At 47.9% G+C, this 13,508-nt stretch overlaps 1 protein-coding gene across 1 annotated transcript in view; it reads right to left on the bottom strand.

Annotated features, from left to right (window-relative positions):
- LOC112264501 (E3 ubiquitin-protein ligase TRIM71) overlaps positions 1–4,360 on the bottom strand; it is a 53,285-nt gene extending 48,925 nt beyond the window's left edge. Inside the window, exon 1 of the mRNA XM_024441148.2 lies at positions 2,356–4,360. Coding sequence (XP_024296916.1) covers positions 2,356–3,117 — 762 coding nt within the window. The 5' untranslated portion in view covers positions 3,118–4,360. The remainder of the gene's footprint in view (positions 1–2,355) is intronic.
- Positions 4,361–13,508: the final 9,148 nt, after the last annotated feature.

The following is a 13,508-nucleotide window of genomic DNA, read 5'->3' on the forward strand; positions in this document are numbered from 1 at the left end:
CAGTGTGCTGGCGAGGGGGCAGTGTGCTGGCGAGGGGACAGTGTGTCTGGCGAGGGGGCAGTGTGCTGGCGATGGGGCAGTGTGCAGGAGAGGGGGCAGTGTGTCTGGCGAGGGGGCAGTGTGTCTGGCGAGGGGGCAGTGTGTCTGGAGAGGGGGCAGTGTGTCTGGCGAGGGGGCAGTGTGCTGGCGATTGGGCGTGTGCTGGCGAGTGGGCAGTGTCCTGGCGCGGGGGCAGTGTGCAGCCATCTGGTCAGTATGGTTGATGGTGGTCAAGAGTCTCTACAGATCAAAGGGTCACTTTTCCTCTTTGTTCTGATCTTCCTCATCTGCGTACAGACCCCAGTGTGTACGGCAAAGGTTGGAGAACTGGGTCACTGTGTGTGTATCTGCCCTCAGGGAAAGGAGAGGTGAGGCTGGGTGAGAGGAGAGGTGAGGTAGGGTAAGGCAGGGCGAGAGGAGGGGTTAGGCAGGGTGAGAGAATAGGTGAGTTAGGATAAGGCAGGGTGAGATGAGGGGTGAGAGGAGTGGTGAGGCAGGGTGAGAGGAGTGGTGAGGCAGGGTGAGAGGAGTGGTGAGGCAGGGTGAGAGGAGGGGTGAGGCAGGGTGAGAGGAGGGGTGAGGCAGGGTGAGAGGAGGGGTGAGGCAGGGTGAGAGGAGGGTGAGGCAGGGTGAGAGGGGGGTGAGGCAGGGTGAGAGGAGGGGTGAGGCAGGGTGAGAGGAGGGGTGAGGCAGGGTGAGAGGAGGGGTGAGGCAGGGTGAGAGGAGGGGTGAGAGGAGGGGTGAGGCAGGGAGAGAGGGGTGAGAGGAGTTAGGATAAGGCAGGGGTGAGATCAGGGTGAGAGGAGGGGTGAGGCATGGGTGAGAGGAGGGGTGAGATGGGGTTAGATAAGGCAGGGTGAGATCGGGTGAAAGGGGGGTGTGGCAGGGTGAGAGGAGGGGTGAGGCAGGGTGAGGGGAGGGGTGAGAGGAGGGGTGAGGCAGGCTGAGAGGAGGGGTGAGAGGAGGGGTGTGAGGCTGAGGGGTGAGGAGGGGTGTGGCAGGCTGAGAGGAGGGGTGTGGCAGGGTGAGAGGAGGGAGAGGAGGGGGGGTGAGGCAGGGTGAGAGGAGGGGTGAGGCAGTGTGAGAGGAGGGGTGTGGCATGGTGAGAGGAGGGGAGTGGCAGGGTGAGAGGAAGGAGATAGGCAGCGACATCTAAAATAAACAAAACCACTAGAAATAATCATCAGCTAGAGGACTAGAGGCAGTCACATCACGGTTCAAACACACCATTGAGTGAGTCATGAGTGAGACATTACTGGAAAACAGAGCCCTTACTGGAAACTTGAACTCTTACTGACAATTTGACATTTCTGTATGTATGTGTGTGAGTCACTCCCTCCAACAGAGGCCATCTGGTAAACTAGACGTATAATAACGAGTGATGACAACCAAGACTTGATTTTAAGTAATGGTGCTCTTGTGGAATGTCTCTGCTTGACCACTACAGATATCACAGACACCAAGGTGCAGTTGCATGTGAAAACAGCATGGTTTACATTTGCTCCATTGTTAATGTTTTATTGGATGCCCTCTCTACTCCCTCGCTGAGCCACTACAGTCTTCTCTTCCCTCTGCCTAGGGGTTCTTTGCCGTCAGCGAAACATGTGTGGTGTTGGAGTGAGGGGCCTCTCCCTCTGGCCGGTGGGGTACAGCGTAATCAGTGTGTGTACAGTGCACGTGCATGCCTGTGTCTCCAGGGAAGTAGGTGAAGAGCCACTGAGCTCGTCTTTGAACTCCAGGCCATATGGCCCTCTGTGAGGCCCAGGCTACGGCACACTTACTCTAATACTATTACACTGTGTGTGTGACTACACATAATGCTATTACAGGGCAGGAAGCTGTGTGTGGTTACTACACACATAATGCTATTACACTGTGGTACCAGGGGGTCAGGGGTAAAGCTGCCTGGTATCACTCAACTAGCTGGCATTACAGACAGAACGCCTGGGCTTTAGACAGTTAATGTTGGTGTTTGTTTTTGACATGGCTGTGTGTGTGTGTGCTAATGTGAGAGTGTCTAAAGTCCACACCTATGGCCATATGAAGACCAGCTGTAAGGACTAAACCTATAGCTGCAGTGTAGTGATTTAGGGAGAACAGTGTAGTGATTTAGGGAGAACAGTGTAGTGATTTAGGGAGAACAGTGTAGTGATTTAGGGAGAACAGTGTAGTGATTTAGGAAGAACAGTGTAGTGAAGCAGTGCTCGAACCAGAAACCCTGTGGAGCCACAGAGTGAAGTCACTACCTCCTGTTCCATACACTGTTGGCCAAGGCCTCATTTCCGTTTGAATGTGTGTGTGTGTTTGTCTCCCTACCTCGTTGTCGTGGTTCTGACAGAAGCTCATCCTGTCCTGGAACAAAGGTAGCAGGGAGAAGTTGTAGTGAAAGGACTGGGCCAGGGAGACATCCACGCCCCCCCCCCCTTCTCCACCTCCTCCGATGGGGATGATCTTGCCTCGACCCGCTTGGTGCTGGTGCAGGCTCTCAGCTAGCCTCTCAATGAAGTGATCCTTGGTCAGCCGGACCCTCTGGTGGGCACGGACGCAGTTATCACAAAGGTACTCCTGGCAGTCCAGGCAGTGGGAGCCGGCCGGGTTCCCCTCGTCACAGGAGCTACACGTAGGCTCTCCCAGGCGGTGTGGGCGGAGGAGTCCGCCGTGGGGGTGGTGGAACCCGGGTATGGAGCCCCTGCTGACCCCCCGGTGGTGGCCGTTGATATTCTGGCCGAGTTGGAGCTGCTCCTCGGAGCTCACCACCACATCCAGAAGGTTACTGAAGAGGAAGTTGGAGGAAGGGAGGGAGTCTACTCCGGCTTCAGAGATGGAGACCTTCTGATTGCAGGTGGGGCAGCTGAGTTTGAGAGGGTCCCCAGGGCTGCGCTGGCCCTCCAGACACTGCCTGCAGAAGGCGTGGAGGCAGGGGAGGACATGGAGGCGCCGGGAGGAGAACGACGAGGAGGAGGAATGAGATGAGGAGGATGAGGTGGAGGAGTTGGAGGAAATAGGAGTGGAGGAGGAGCCACAGAGCTCCTTGCAGAGAGGACAGGTTTGTAGGTCGGAGTCTGAGAATGAAGCCATCTGAGGGGTTTTAAACAAGGCTACACTTTATAAAAACATCCACTCAGGTATTACTGGGGTATTCATTTGGGAAACGTACGTTTGTTTCTCCCCTTGTGTTCTCTTCTGTGGAAAACAGGTTCTTGAGGTAGGTAGTTTTTTACAGTCAAAATGCTCCACATACATAGGATTGGCCCTATAGGTGTTATCTCCAAAAAATAACCGTCAACTGACGCCAGATACGCAAATAAAGTCCGCCCTTTTTTTATAAGATTCTCTTCAAATCAAATTAGCAATATTAATTTCAGTTCACAATGAAACACTATCTTCACTTGGATACGGCTTTATAATAATTATTACAGGCTACTCACTACAATTATGGCCAACTTTACATAGGCCTAAATCTATTCTGTCTTTTTTTGTGTGGGCTATTTTCATGAGGGCAAATCCAAAAGAGCCACCTTTAGAGTTCACTGGTTTTTGTTTATTCATTCGTTTGTTGTTGTTTTTGTTGTAGATGTCGCGGCCTGGCAGGTTTATAGAATAGTCCGAAAACAGATGTTGTACAGGATCCCCCTCAAAGTGCCCAAAGCTCCTTTTTTCCTCCCCAACCAACACAGCATCACACTACTCAATGCAAATATTTCGTCCCGTTTTAGCGTCAACGTTGTCGGCCCTCTAGTCCACCATCCGGGCCCTCTCCAACGGCGTCAGAGGCTTGCAGAAGACGGTGGTTTCGGTTCGCTCTCTCTCCGCCGACAAGACCGTAAATTATTCATCAAAGCATTGGCTCAACAGCAACTCGATCTCATTGCCGCTCTATAGGTCCGTTTGGCGACAAAATAACCCCAACCGTCTCCGTTTTTAAACCCCCCCTTCTATATGCACAGTCCCACAGTCGAAACCAGCTCCAGGCACGTATGCATTTACGTATACGTATCCCCCTTCTTTCTCTCTCCCTCCCTCCCTCTCTTCGAGAGGAGGAATGCACAGGGCTTTTCTAAGCGCCTCTCTGGAACCTTGGAAGGGGGAAAGGCACGAGCCTCCGAGTCACTCCAATCGCATAAGCCTGGAGGAACTCCGAAGTTGCAATTGAAAGGCCGTTTTATAGCGATTCTGTAGTCCCAATTTTTCTATCTGTAGTTCTATTTTCTGTTCTGGTAAACGCGCTCTGAAACACAGACACATACACAACACGGTGCGCTCCTATTGCTGGCCACGCGCTCTTCCCGTCCTTGTTTATGGGCGCGTGTTGCTGACTGATCCTCCAACCGCTTTAATCCTACTGGGAGGAATGGACACACACTTCCGTCCTGGCTGGGAGGAGGGGAGGGGAGTGGAGTGGAAGAGAGAGGAAGGGAAACGGACAGGGGCTTGGCGTATTGCTTGTGCTGCGAATGGGGGCGAGGGGTTCCGGAGGCTCTTGCCCTTGTGATGGACGTGTGCTATAGGCTCAGGCAAATTACATTTTCAAAAAATAAATAAACGTTTCAAGACAGGTGATTTAGAATTGTATTTATTCCCCGATTCCAAGTCTGGAGGACCTCTTGTGAAACAATTTAGATGAATGAATGTGTTGTAGCCTAGCCTGTTGTAATAACTTGAGGCGGCAGGTAGCCTAGTGGTTAGAGGGTTGGGCCAGTAACCGAAGGGTAGCTAGTTTGAGTCCCCGAGCTGTCAGTTAACCCACTGTTCCTAGGTCATCATTGTAAATAAGAATTTGTTCTTAACTGACTTGCTTAGTTAAATTACATAAATAACAATGCATCTTTCTTCCATTAGAAGCACCTGTCTTTTTGTAAACATTTATGCTAAAGTCACTGATCGATGGGTTCAATGGGGACACATGAATCCCCTGTAGATTTACTTATTTGATATTACATAAATCTCTGTGTGTGCATGTGTGCTTGTGTGTGTGTCAGGGACGAACTGGTCATAGGGCAATTCTGGCAAATTCCAGATGGGCTAGTTCATTCTCAGCCCAGCGGGCCTGTCTACATTTTCTGCAAAGTTATCACTATTTGGCTAAAAATGGGGGCTTCAAGGAAAAACAATTGTTCAGTGTGGGGGTGTCGATAAATGGGCTGTCATGATAAAAATGCCAGCACCAATTTCTGGTCCCTGTGTGTGTGACCCCCCGTCCGTCCGTCCGTCCGTCCGTCTGTCTGTGTGTGTTTACACGTGTGTGTGTGTGTGTGTGAAGTGTGCGTGCATATGTGTGAAGTGTGTGTGGGTCTGTCTGTCTGTCCGTCCGTCCGTACGTCTGTGTGTGTGCGTGTTTACACTTGTGTGTGTGTGAAGTGTGCATGCATATTCGTGAAGTGTGTGTGTGTATATGTGTGTTATGACTGACATGACATCCTAGAAAGTAGCCTTGACTCAAATAACCAACAGGAAGCTTTGTCACAGTTGGAAACAACACACTAACTAAATGTATGACATGTACGGTATATGATCGGCATGTATGCAACAGTGATGTGTTCCAGAAAACCCCCATGTCTGACATGCCTTGTTTAAGAAGATAATATACTGTGTGTAGGTGCAGTAAATACAGTATTATAACTAGGTGGTTAAAGCATTGAAAGCTGATTGGCTGACAACTGTGGTATTTCAGACCGTATACCACGGGTATGACAGAACATTTATTTTTACTGTTCTAATTACGTTGGTAACCAGTTTATAATAGCAATAAGGCATCTCTTGGATTTGTGATATATGGCCAATATACCACATCTAAGGGCTGTGTCCAGGCACTCTGCGATGTGTTGTGCCTAAGAACAGCCCTTAGCCGTGGTATATTGGCCAATGTACCACACCCCCTCGTGCCTTATTGCTTAATTAGGTCAATCACTCTCCCATACATGCTTAGAACATGTATTGGATACATATTCCTAGCGATTGAGGGGAAAGATGAAGCGAGGTTTGAACCAGCAACACTGTCCATGGGGCAAGTACACTACCACCTGTGTCATTAAGGTCCAGATCTCGTAGAATTGGCTGTAGTAGTAGCCTATTCCAATGAGCTCTGTTCAGATACACGTATCTATGGAATAGGGCTGAATATGGAATCCTTCAATAAGGAAAATGGGGGGAAAGAATTAAAGACGAGGAGAAATGCACAGTCAAAAACAAGAGAGGGCAGGACAGGGTTAGGGCATGATTATGGGATTGTTGTCTGAACTCATCATAGGGATATACACTGGTAGAAATGCATTATGTAGAACAGACATGCATCAGAAAGAGATATTATTTAGACAGACATAATTGAGGATATTTCATATTGAACAGACATAATCAGAAGAAATACACTATTGAGCATGTGTGTGTTCCCCAAAACTATTGGTCCCAGTTCCATTTCTGTTGCTAAATCCATTCCCCAGAACTCTTGGGCCCAGTTACATTTCTGTTCCTAGACCCCTTCCCATAGTTCCTTCAACATGCACAGACAGACATGAAATGACTGGATTAGGGCGAGGCCAGTCTGTTATACAACGGAAATGTAACCATCCGGATATGGGACGGATATGTAAACCCAAAGCCAATTCCTCCTTTGGCCGCCTTTCCTTCCAGTTCTCTGCTGCCAATGGCTGGAACGAATTGCAAAAATCACTGAAGCTGGAGACTCATATCTCCCTCACTAACTTTAAGCATCAGCTGTCAGAGCACCTCACAGATCTTACACCTGTACATAGCCCATCTGTAAATAGCCCATCCAACTACCTCATTCCCATATTGCAATTTTTTTTCTTCTCCTTTGCACCCCAGTATCTCTACTTGCATATTCATCTTCTGCACATCTATAGCTCCAGTGTTTAAATGCTAAATTGTAATTACTTCGCCACTAGGGCCTATGTATTGCCTTACCTCCCTAATCTTACTTCATTTGCACATACTGTATATAGATTTTTTTCTATTGTGTTATTGACTGTACGTTTGTTTATTCCATGTGTAACTCTGTGTTGTTGTTTGTGTCGCACTGCTTTGCTTTATCTTGGCCAGGTCGCAGTTGTAAATGAGAACTTGTTCTCAACTGGCCTACCTGGTTAAATAAAGGTGAAATAAAAAATAAAAATAAATACGAGACCGTTTGCTCTGCTGCGGCACGGCAAGCGGTACAGATGCACAAAGGTTGGAGCCAACATCGACTCGGTACTGATAGGCTATCCCTGTATATAATCGATTCTCATTGTTTATTTATTATTCCGTGTTATTACTTTTCTATTATTTCACATTTTTGTCTGTATCGTTGGGAAGGGTCCGAAAGCGTTTCACTGTTAATGTACACCTGTTGTTTACAAAACATATGACGAATAAAATGTGATTTGATCTGTTTAGCCAATTAGAAAATAGGCCATTTTATGTCTCACACTCCACACGAGCACGGACCAAAATTGATCTGTTCTAATTTGGTGTCCGTTCTCCACGCATCAGTCTCGTCTCGCATCAGTTTTAAGAGTTCCCCTCTAATGAGCGAACATCAAGACAGCTCTAAATATTTTCTATGTTTGCATTTTACAGACGACGCACTCCCTCTAGTGGAGCTTAGGTAGCATTACCAGCCAAACCTAAATATAATAGTTATACCACTTAGCAGGCGCTTTTATCTTTGCATTTACATTTTAGTCATGTAGCAGACGCTCTTATCCAGAGCGACTTCAAGTTAGTGCATTCATCTTTAGATAGCTATGTGGGACAACCACATAGCACAGGCATAGAAAGTACATTTTCCTCAGTAATGTACCTATTAGCAGAATCAGAGCTAGAAAGGGGGTTGGGGAAAAAGTGCTGTTTATTAATGATTATTGTTTATTTATTTTAATTTGGTGGGGGGTCTAGGTGAGGAGGAGGATTATATAAGATACTCTTTGAAGAGGTAGGGTTTCAGATGTTTTCAGAAGATGGGCAGGGACTGCTGTCCTAGCTTAAGGGGGAAGCTGGTTCCACCATTGGGGTGCTAGGACAGAGAAGAGCTTGGACTGGACTGAGAGGGAGCTGCCCTCCCGTAGCGGTGATAGGACTAAGAGACCTGAGGAGGCAGAACGGAGTCCTCGGGTTGGGGTGTAGGGTTTGAACATAGCCTGAAGGTAGGGAGGGGCAGTTCCTCTTGCTGTTCCGTAGGTAAGCACCATGGTCTTGTAGTGGATGCAAGCTTCAACTGGAAGCTAGTGGAGTGTGCGGAGGAGTGGGGTGACATGAGAGAACATGGGAAGGTTGAAAACCAGGCGGGCTGCTGTGTTCTGGATAAGTTGCAGGGGTCTGATGGCACAAGCGGGGAGCCCAGCCAACAGCGAGTTGCAGCAGTACAGATGGGAGAACAAGTGCCTGGATTAAGACCTGCACCGCTTCTTGTGTGAGATAGGATCGTACTCTATGGATGTTGTAGAGCATAAACCTGCAGGAGCGAGTCACTGCTTTGATGTTTGCAGAGAACGACAGGGTGTTGGCCAAGGTCACGCCAAGATTCTTTGCCGTCTGGGAGGGCGACACTGGAGTTGTCAACCATAATGGAGAGGTCTTTGAGCAGGCAGGCCTTCCCCGGGAGGAAGAGCAGTTCCGCCTTGTCGAAGTTGAGCTTGAGGTGGTGGGCCGACATCAAAGTTTATATATCTCCCAGGCACGCAGAGATGCGTGTTGCCACCTGGGTGTCAGAAGGGGGGGAAGGAGAAAAGTTGCTGAGTGTCATCCGCATTGCAATGATAGGAGAGACCTTGTGAGGATATGACGGACCTGAGTGACTTGGTGTATAGCGAGGTGAGTAAAGGGCCTAGAACCGAGCCCTGGGGGACACCAGTAGGGAGAGTACGTGGTGCAGACACAGATCCTCTCCATGTCACCTGGTGGGAGCGTCCTGCCAGGTAGGATGCAATCAAAGAGTGTGCATTGCCTGAGACACCCATCCCTGAGAGGGTGAACAGGAGGATCTGATGGCTCACGGTGTCAACGGCAGCGGATATATCTAGTAGGATGAGAACAGAGGAGACAGAGTCAGCTTTGGCTGTGCAGAGAGCCTCCATAACACAGAGAAGAGCAGTCTCGGTTGAGCGACCCGTCTTGAAGCCTGACTGGTTAAGAAGATTGTTCTAAGAGAGTTTAGTTCTCCATTTTGGCTCAGAGAGAGTAGTGGGAGAGAGAGAGCGAAGATTGCGATGGCACATGACCATCTGGGTAGGGGCTGAGTGGTTAGGGTTGAAGAAAAGGGAGACAGAAAAGGAAACAAATTGCCTGCCTTGTGAGTTGGAGGGGATTGGGAAAGGGTAAGTTCAAACGAGTTAAGGAGGGGAAAGAGAGAGTTGGAATAAATTCATTGAAGGCAGATGTCGGAAGGTTGAAGTCGCCAAGTACGAAGAGTGGTGAGCCATCGTCAGGAAGTGAGCTTATCAAGGTGTCAAGCTCATTGAGGAACTCTCCAAGGGCACCTGGTGGGCGATAGATGACAATAATATTAAGCTTGAGTGGACAGGTGACAATGACAGCATGGAATTCAAATGAGGAGATGGACAGGTGAGAGAGAGAGAGAAAATAGAACATCTCCACCACCGTGACAACCAGACGCTCTCGGACTATGAGAGAAAACATAGTCAGATGAAGAAAGAGCAGCTGGAGTAGCAGTGTTCTCTGGGGGGATCCATGTCTCGGTCAGGGCCAAAAAGTTAAGAGACTGAAGGGCAGCATGGGCTGAGATGAACTCAGCGTTCTTCACCACAGGTCCCGCAGTTCCCACCCGGAATTCCACATGGGTTGTGCGTGCAGTGTACACTAAATTTGAAGGGTTGCAGCCATGGGGTGGGGAGCATCTGTAAAGCCTACACGGAGAGGTGTGAAATGTAGAGACAACACACACATAGTCGACAAAGCTACAAAATAGCTAAATTACATCATCTGTAAATAACTAGGTAAGATACTTAAGGTAGAGAGAGGTGTGGAGCCTCCCTCGAATAATTACGCAGAACTCTCTTTGTTTCGGCGACGGCCTTAGTTTTGCGTCAAAACTGCCACTGACACAACCTCCGCTAGGAAACCAGGGGAGACTGAATAACTGACAATAATTGCTAATTTCTAATTGCCTAGCAGAGGTGGAGAGCACACTATCAACAACTATCTGCAAATTATGAGCAGTCAGTAGTTCACACATCAAGCAGGCCACTGGGAAGACAGGCAGCACTTAAAGTAGCACTTATACCACAACAGACAAAGACAAAAGAGAAAATATACACACCTGGAGATATCAGGAGTCATCTAGCCATAGACTAGTAGTACAGTAATAATAATAATACATGGGAATTTCAAGGACCTAAAGTTGCTTTACAGTTCTAGAAATGAAAAACAAAACCTCAGACTAAACAAGACATGAATAAAGAGATGGGTGGGCACAAAGAAGGGAAAGAGTGTGATGTATCAGTTTATGGGGAGGGGAGGGTTGGGATTTGGATATGAACCCGGTTTAGGGTAAGGGGTAGGGTAAGGGTTAGGTGCTGCTCAGTATGGTGAAGAGAGGAATGGCTTAGTAGTGCATTTCTTTGCTTGTATGTGTGTATGTGTGTGTTCCAGAGCCTGGAGAAGGCCCTATTGCCAAGGCTCTGGAGCTTCGACCTGGGGATGACAAAGTGACCCACTGTGGTGGAATGGAGTGCGCGTGTGGGTTGGTGGGGGAAAAGGTCTGAGAGGTAAAGGGGGGCAAGGTGGGGAAGGGCTTTGTACAGTGAGGGAAAAAAGTATTTGATCCCCTGCTGATTTTGTACGTTTGCCCACTGACAAAGAAATTATCAGTCTATAATTTTAATGGTAGGTTTATTTGAACAGTGAGAGACAGAATAACAACAAAAAAATCATCCAGAAAAATGCATGTCAAAATTGTTATAAATTGATTAGCATTTTAATGAGGGAAATAAGTATTTGACCCCTCTGCAAAACATGACTTAGTACTTGGTGGCAAAACCCTTGTTGGCAATCACAGAGGTCAGACGTTTCATGTAGTTGGCCACCAGGTTTGCACACATCTCAGGAGGGATTTTGTCCCACTCCTCTTTGCAGATCTTCTCCAAGTCATTAAGGTTTCGAGGCTGACGTTTGGCCACTCGAACCTTCAGCTCCCTCCACAGGTTTTCTATGGGATTAAGGTCTGGAGACTAGCTAGGCCACTCCAGGACCTTAATGTGCTTCTTCTTGAGCCACTCCTTTGTTGCCTTGGCCGTGTGTTTTTGGGTCATTGTCATGCTGGAACACCCATCCACCACCCCTTTTTCAATGCCCTGGCTGAGGGAAGGAGGTTCTCACCCAAGATTTGACGGTACATGGCCCCGTCCATCATCCCTTTGATGTGGTGAAGTTGTCCTGTCCCCTTAGCAGAAAAACACCCCCGAAGCATAATGTTTCCACCTCCATGTTTGACGGTGGGGATGGTGTTCTTGGGGTCATAGGCAGCATTCCTCCTCCTCCAAACACGGCGAGTTGAGTTGATGCCAAAGAGCTCCATTTTGGTCTCATCTGACCACAACACTTTGACCCAGTTGTCCTCTGAATCATTCAGATGTTCATTGGCAAACTTCAGACGGGCATGTATATGTGCTTTCTTGAGCAGGGGGACCTTGCGGGTGCTGCAGGATTTCAGTCCTTCACGGCGTAGTGTGTTACCAATTGTTTTCTTGGTGACTATGGTCCCAGCTGCCTTGAGATTGACAAGATCCTCCCGTGTAGTTCTAGGCTGATTCCTCACCGTTCTCATGATCATTGCAACTCCACGAGGTGAGATCTTGCATGGAGCCCCAGGCCAAGGGTGATTGACAGTTCTTTTGTGTTTCTTCCATTTGCGAATAATCGCACCAACTGTTGTCACCTTCTCACCAAGCTGCTTGGCGATGGTCTTGTAGCCCATTACAGCCTTGTGTAGGTCTACAATCTTGTCCCTGACATCCTTGGAGAGCTCTTTGGTCTTGGCCATGGTGGAGAGTTTGGAATCTGATTGATTGATTGCTTCTGTGGACAGGTGTCTTTTATACAGGTAACAAACTGAGATTAGGAGCACTCCCTTTAAGAGTGGGCTCCTAATCTCAGCTCGTTACCTGTATAAAAGACACCTGGGAGCCAGAAATCTTTCTGATTGAGAGGGGGTCAAATACTTATTTCCCTCATTAAAATGCAACAATTTTGACGTGCGTTTTTCTGGATTTTTTTGTTGTTATTCTATCTCTCACTGTTCAAATAAACCTACCATTAAAATGATAGACTGATCATTTCTTTGTCAGGCGGCAAACAAAATCAGCATGGGATCAAATACTTTTTTCCCTCACTGTAGGTTAGAAGGAGGATCTTGTAATCCAGTGGTTCCCAAACTTTTTATAGTCCCGTACCTCTTCAAACATTCAACCTCCATCTGCGTACCCCCTCTACGACCATGGTCAGCGCACTCTCAAATGTTTTTTTGCAATCATTGTAAGCCTGCCACACACACTATACGATACATTTATTAAACATAAGAATGAGTGTGAGTTTTTGTCACAACCTGGCTGGTGGGAAGTGAGGAAGAGCTCTTATTGGGCCAGGGCACAAATAATAATATAAAAATAATCAATAATGTTGCTCTTTATTTAGTCATCTTACATACAAAACCTTCAAATCAAATCAAATGTTATTAGTCACATGAGCCGAATACAACCTTACAGTTTACTTACGAGCCGCTAACTAACAATGCAGTTTCAAAAAATATGGATAAAAACAAGAGATAAAAGTAACAAGTAATTAAAAACAGCAGTAAAATAACAGTGAGACTATATACAGCGGTGTGCCGATACAGAGTCAATGTGCAGGGGCACTGGTTAGTAGTATGTACATGTAGGTAGAGTTATTAAAGTAACTATGCATAGATGGCAACAGAGAGTAGCAGTGGTGTAAAGAGGGTGTGTGTGGGGGGGTAGGTGGGGCACTGCAAGTAGTCTGGGTAGCCATTTGACTAGATGTTCAGGAGTCTTATGGCTTGGGGGTAGAAGCTGTTTGGAAGCCTCTTAGACCTAGACTTGGCGTTCCGGTAACCGCTTGCCGTGCGGTAGCAGAGAGAACAGTCTATAACTAGGGTGGCTGGAGTCTTGGACAATTTTTAGGGCCTTCCTCTGACACCGCATGGTATAGAGGTCTTGGATGGCAGGAAGCTTGGCCCCAGTGATGTACTGGGCCGGTCGCACTACCCTCTGTAGTGCCTTTCAGTCGGAGGCCGAGCATACCAGGCAGGAATGCTCTCGATGGTGCAGCTGTAGAACCTTTTGAGGATCTGAGGACCCATGCCAAATATTTTCAGTCTCCTGAGGGGGAATAGGTTTTGTCGTGCCCTCTTCATGACTGTCTTGGTGTGCTTGGACCATGTTAGATTGTTGGTGATGTGGACACCAAGGAACTTGAAGCTCTCAACCTGCTCCACTGCA

Source organism: Oncorhynchus tshawytscha, linkage group LG13 (genome assembly GCF_018296145.1).
Source record: "Oncorhynchus tshawytscha isolate Ot180627B linkage group LG13, Otsh_v2.0, whole genome shotgun sequence".
NCBI classification, from domain to species: domain Eukaryota; kingdom Metazoa; phylum Chordata; class Actinopteri; order Salmoniformes; family Salmonidae; genus Oncorhynchus; species Oncorhynchus tshawytscha.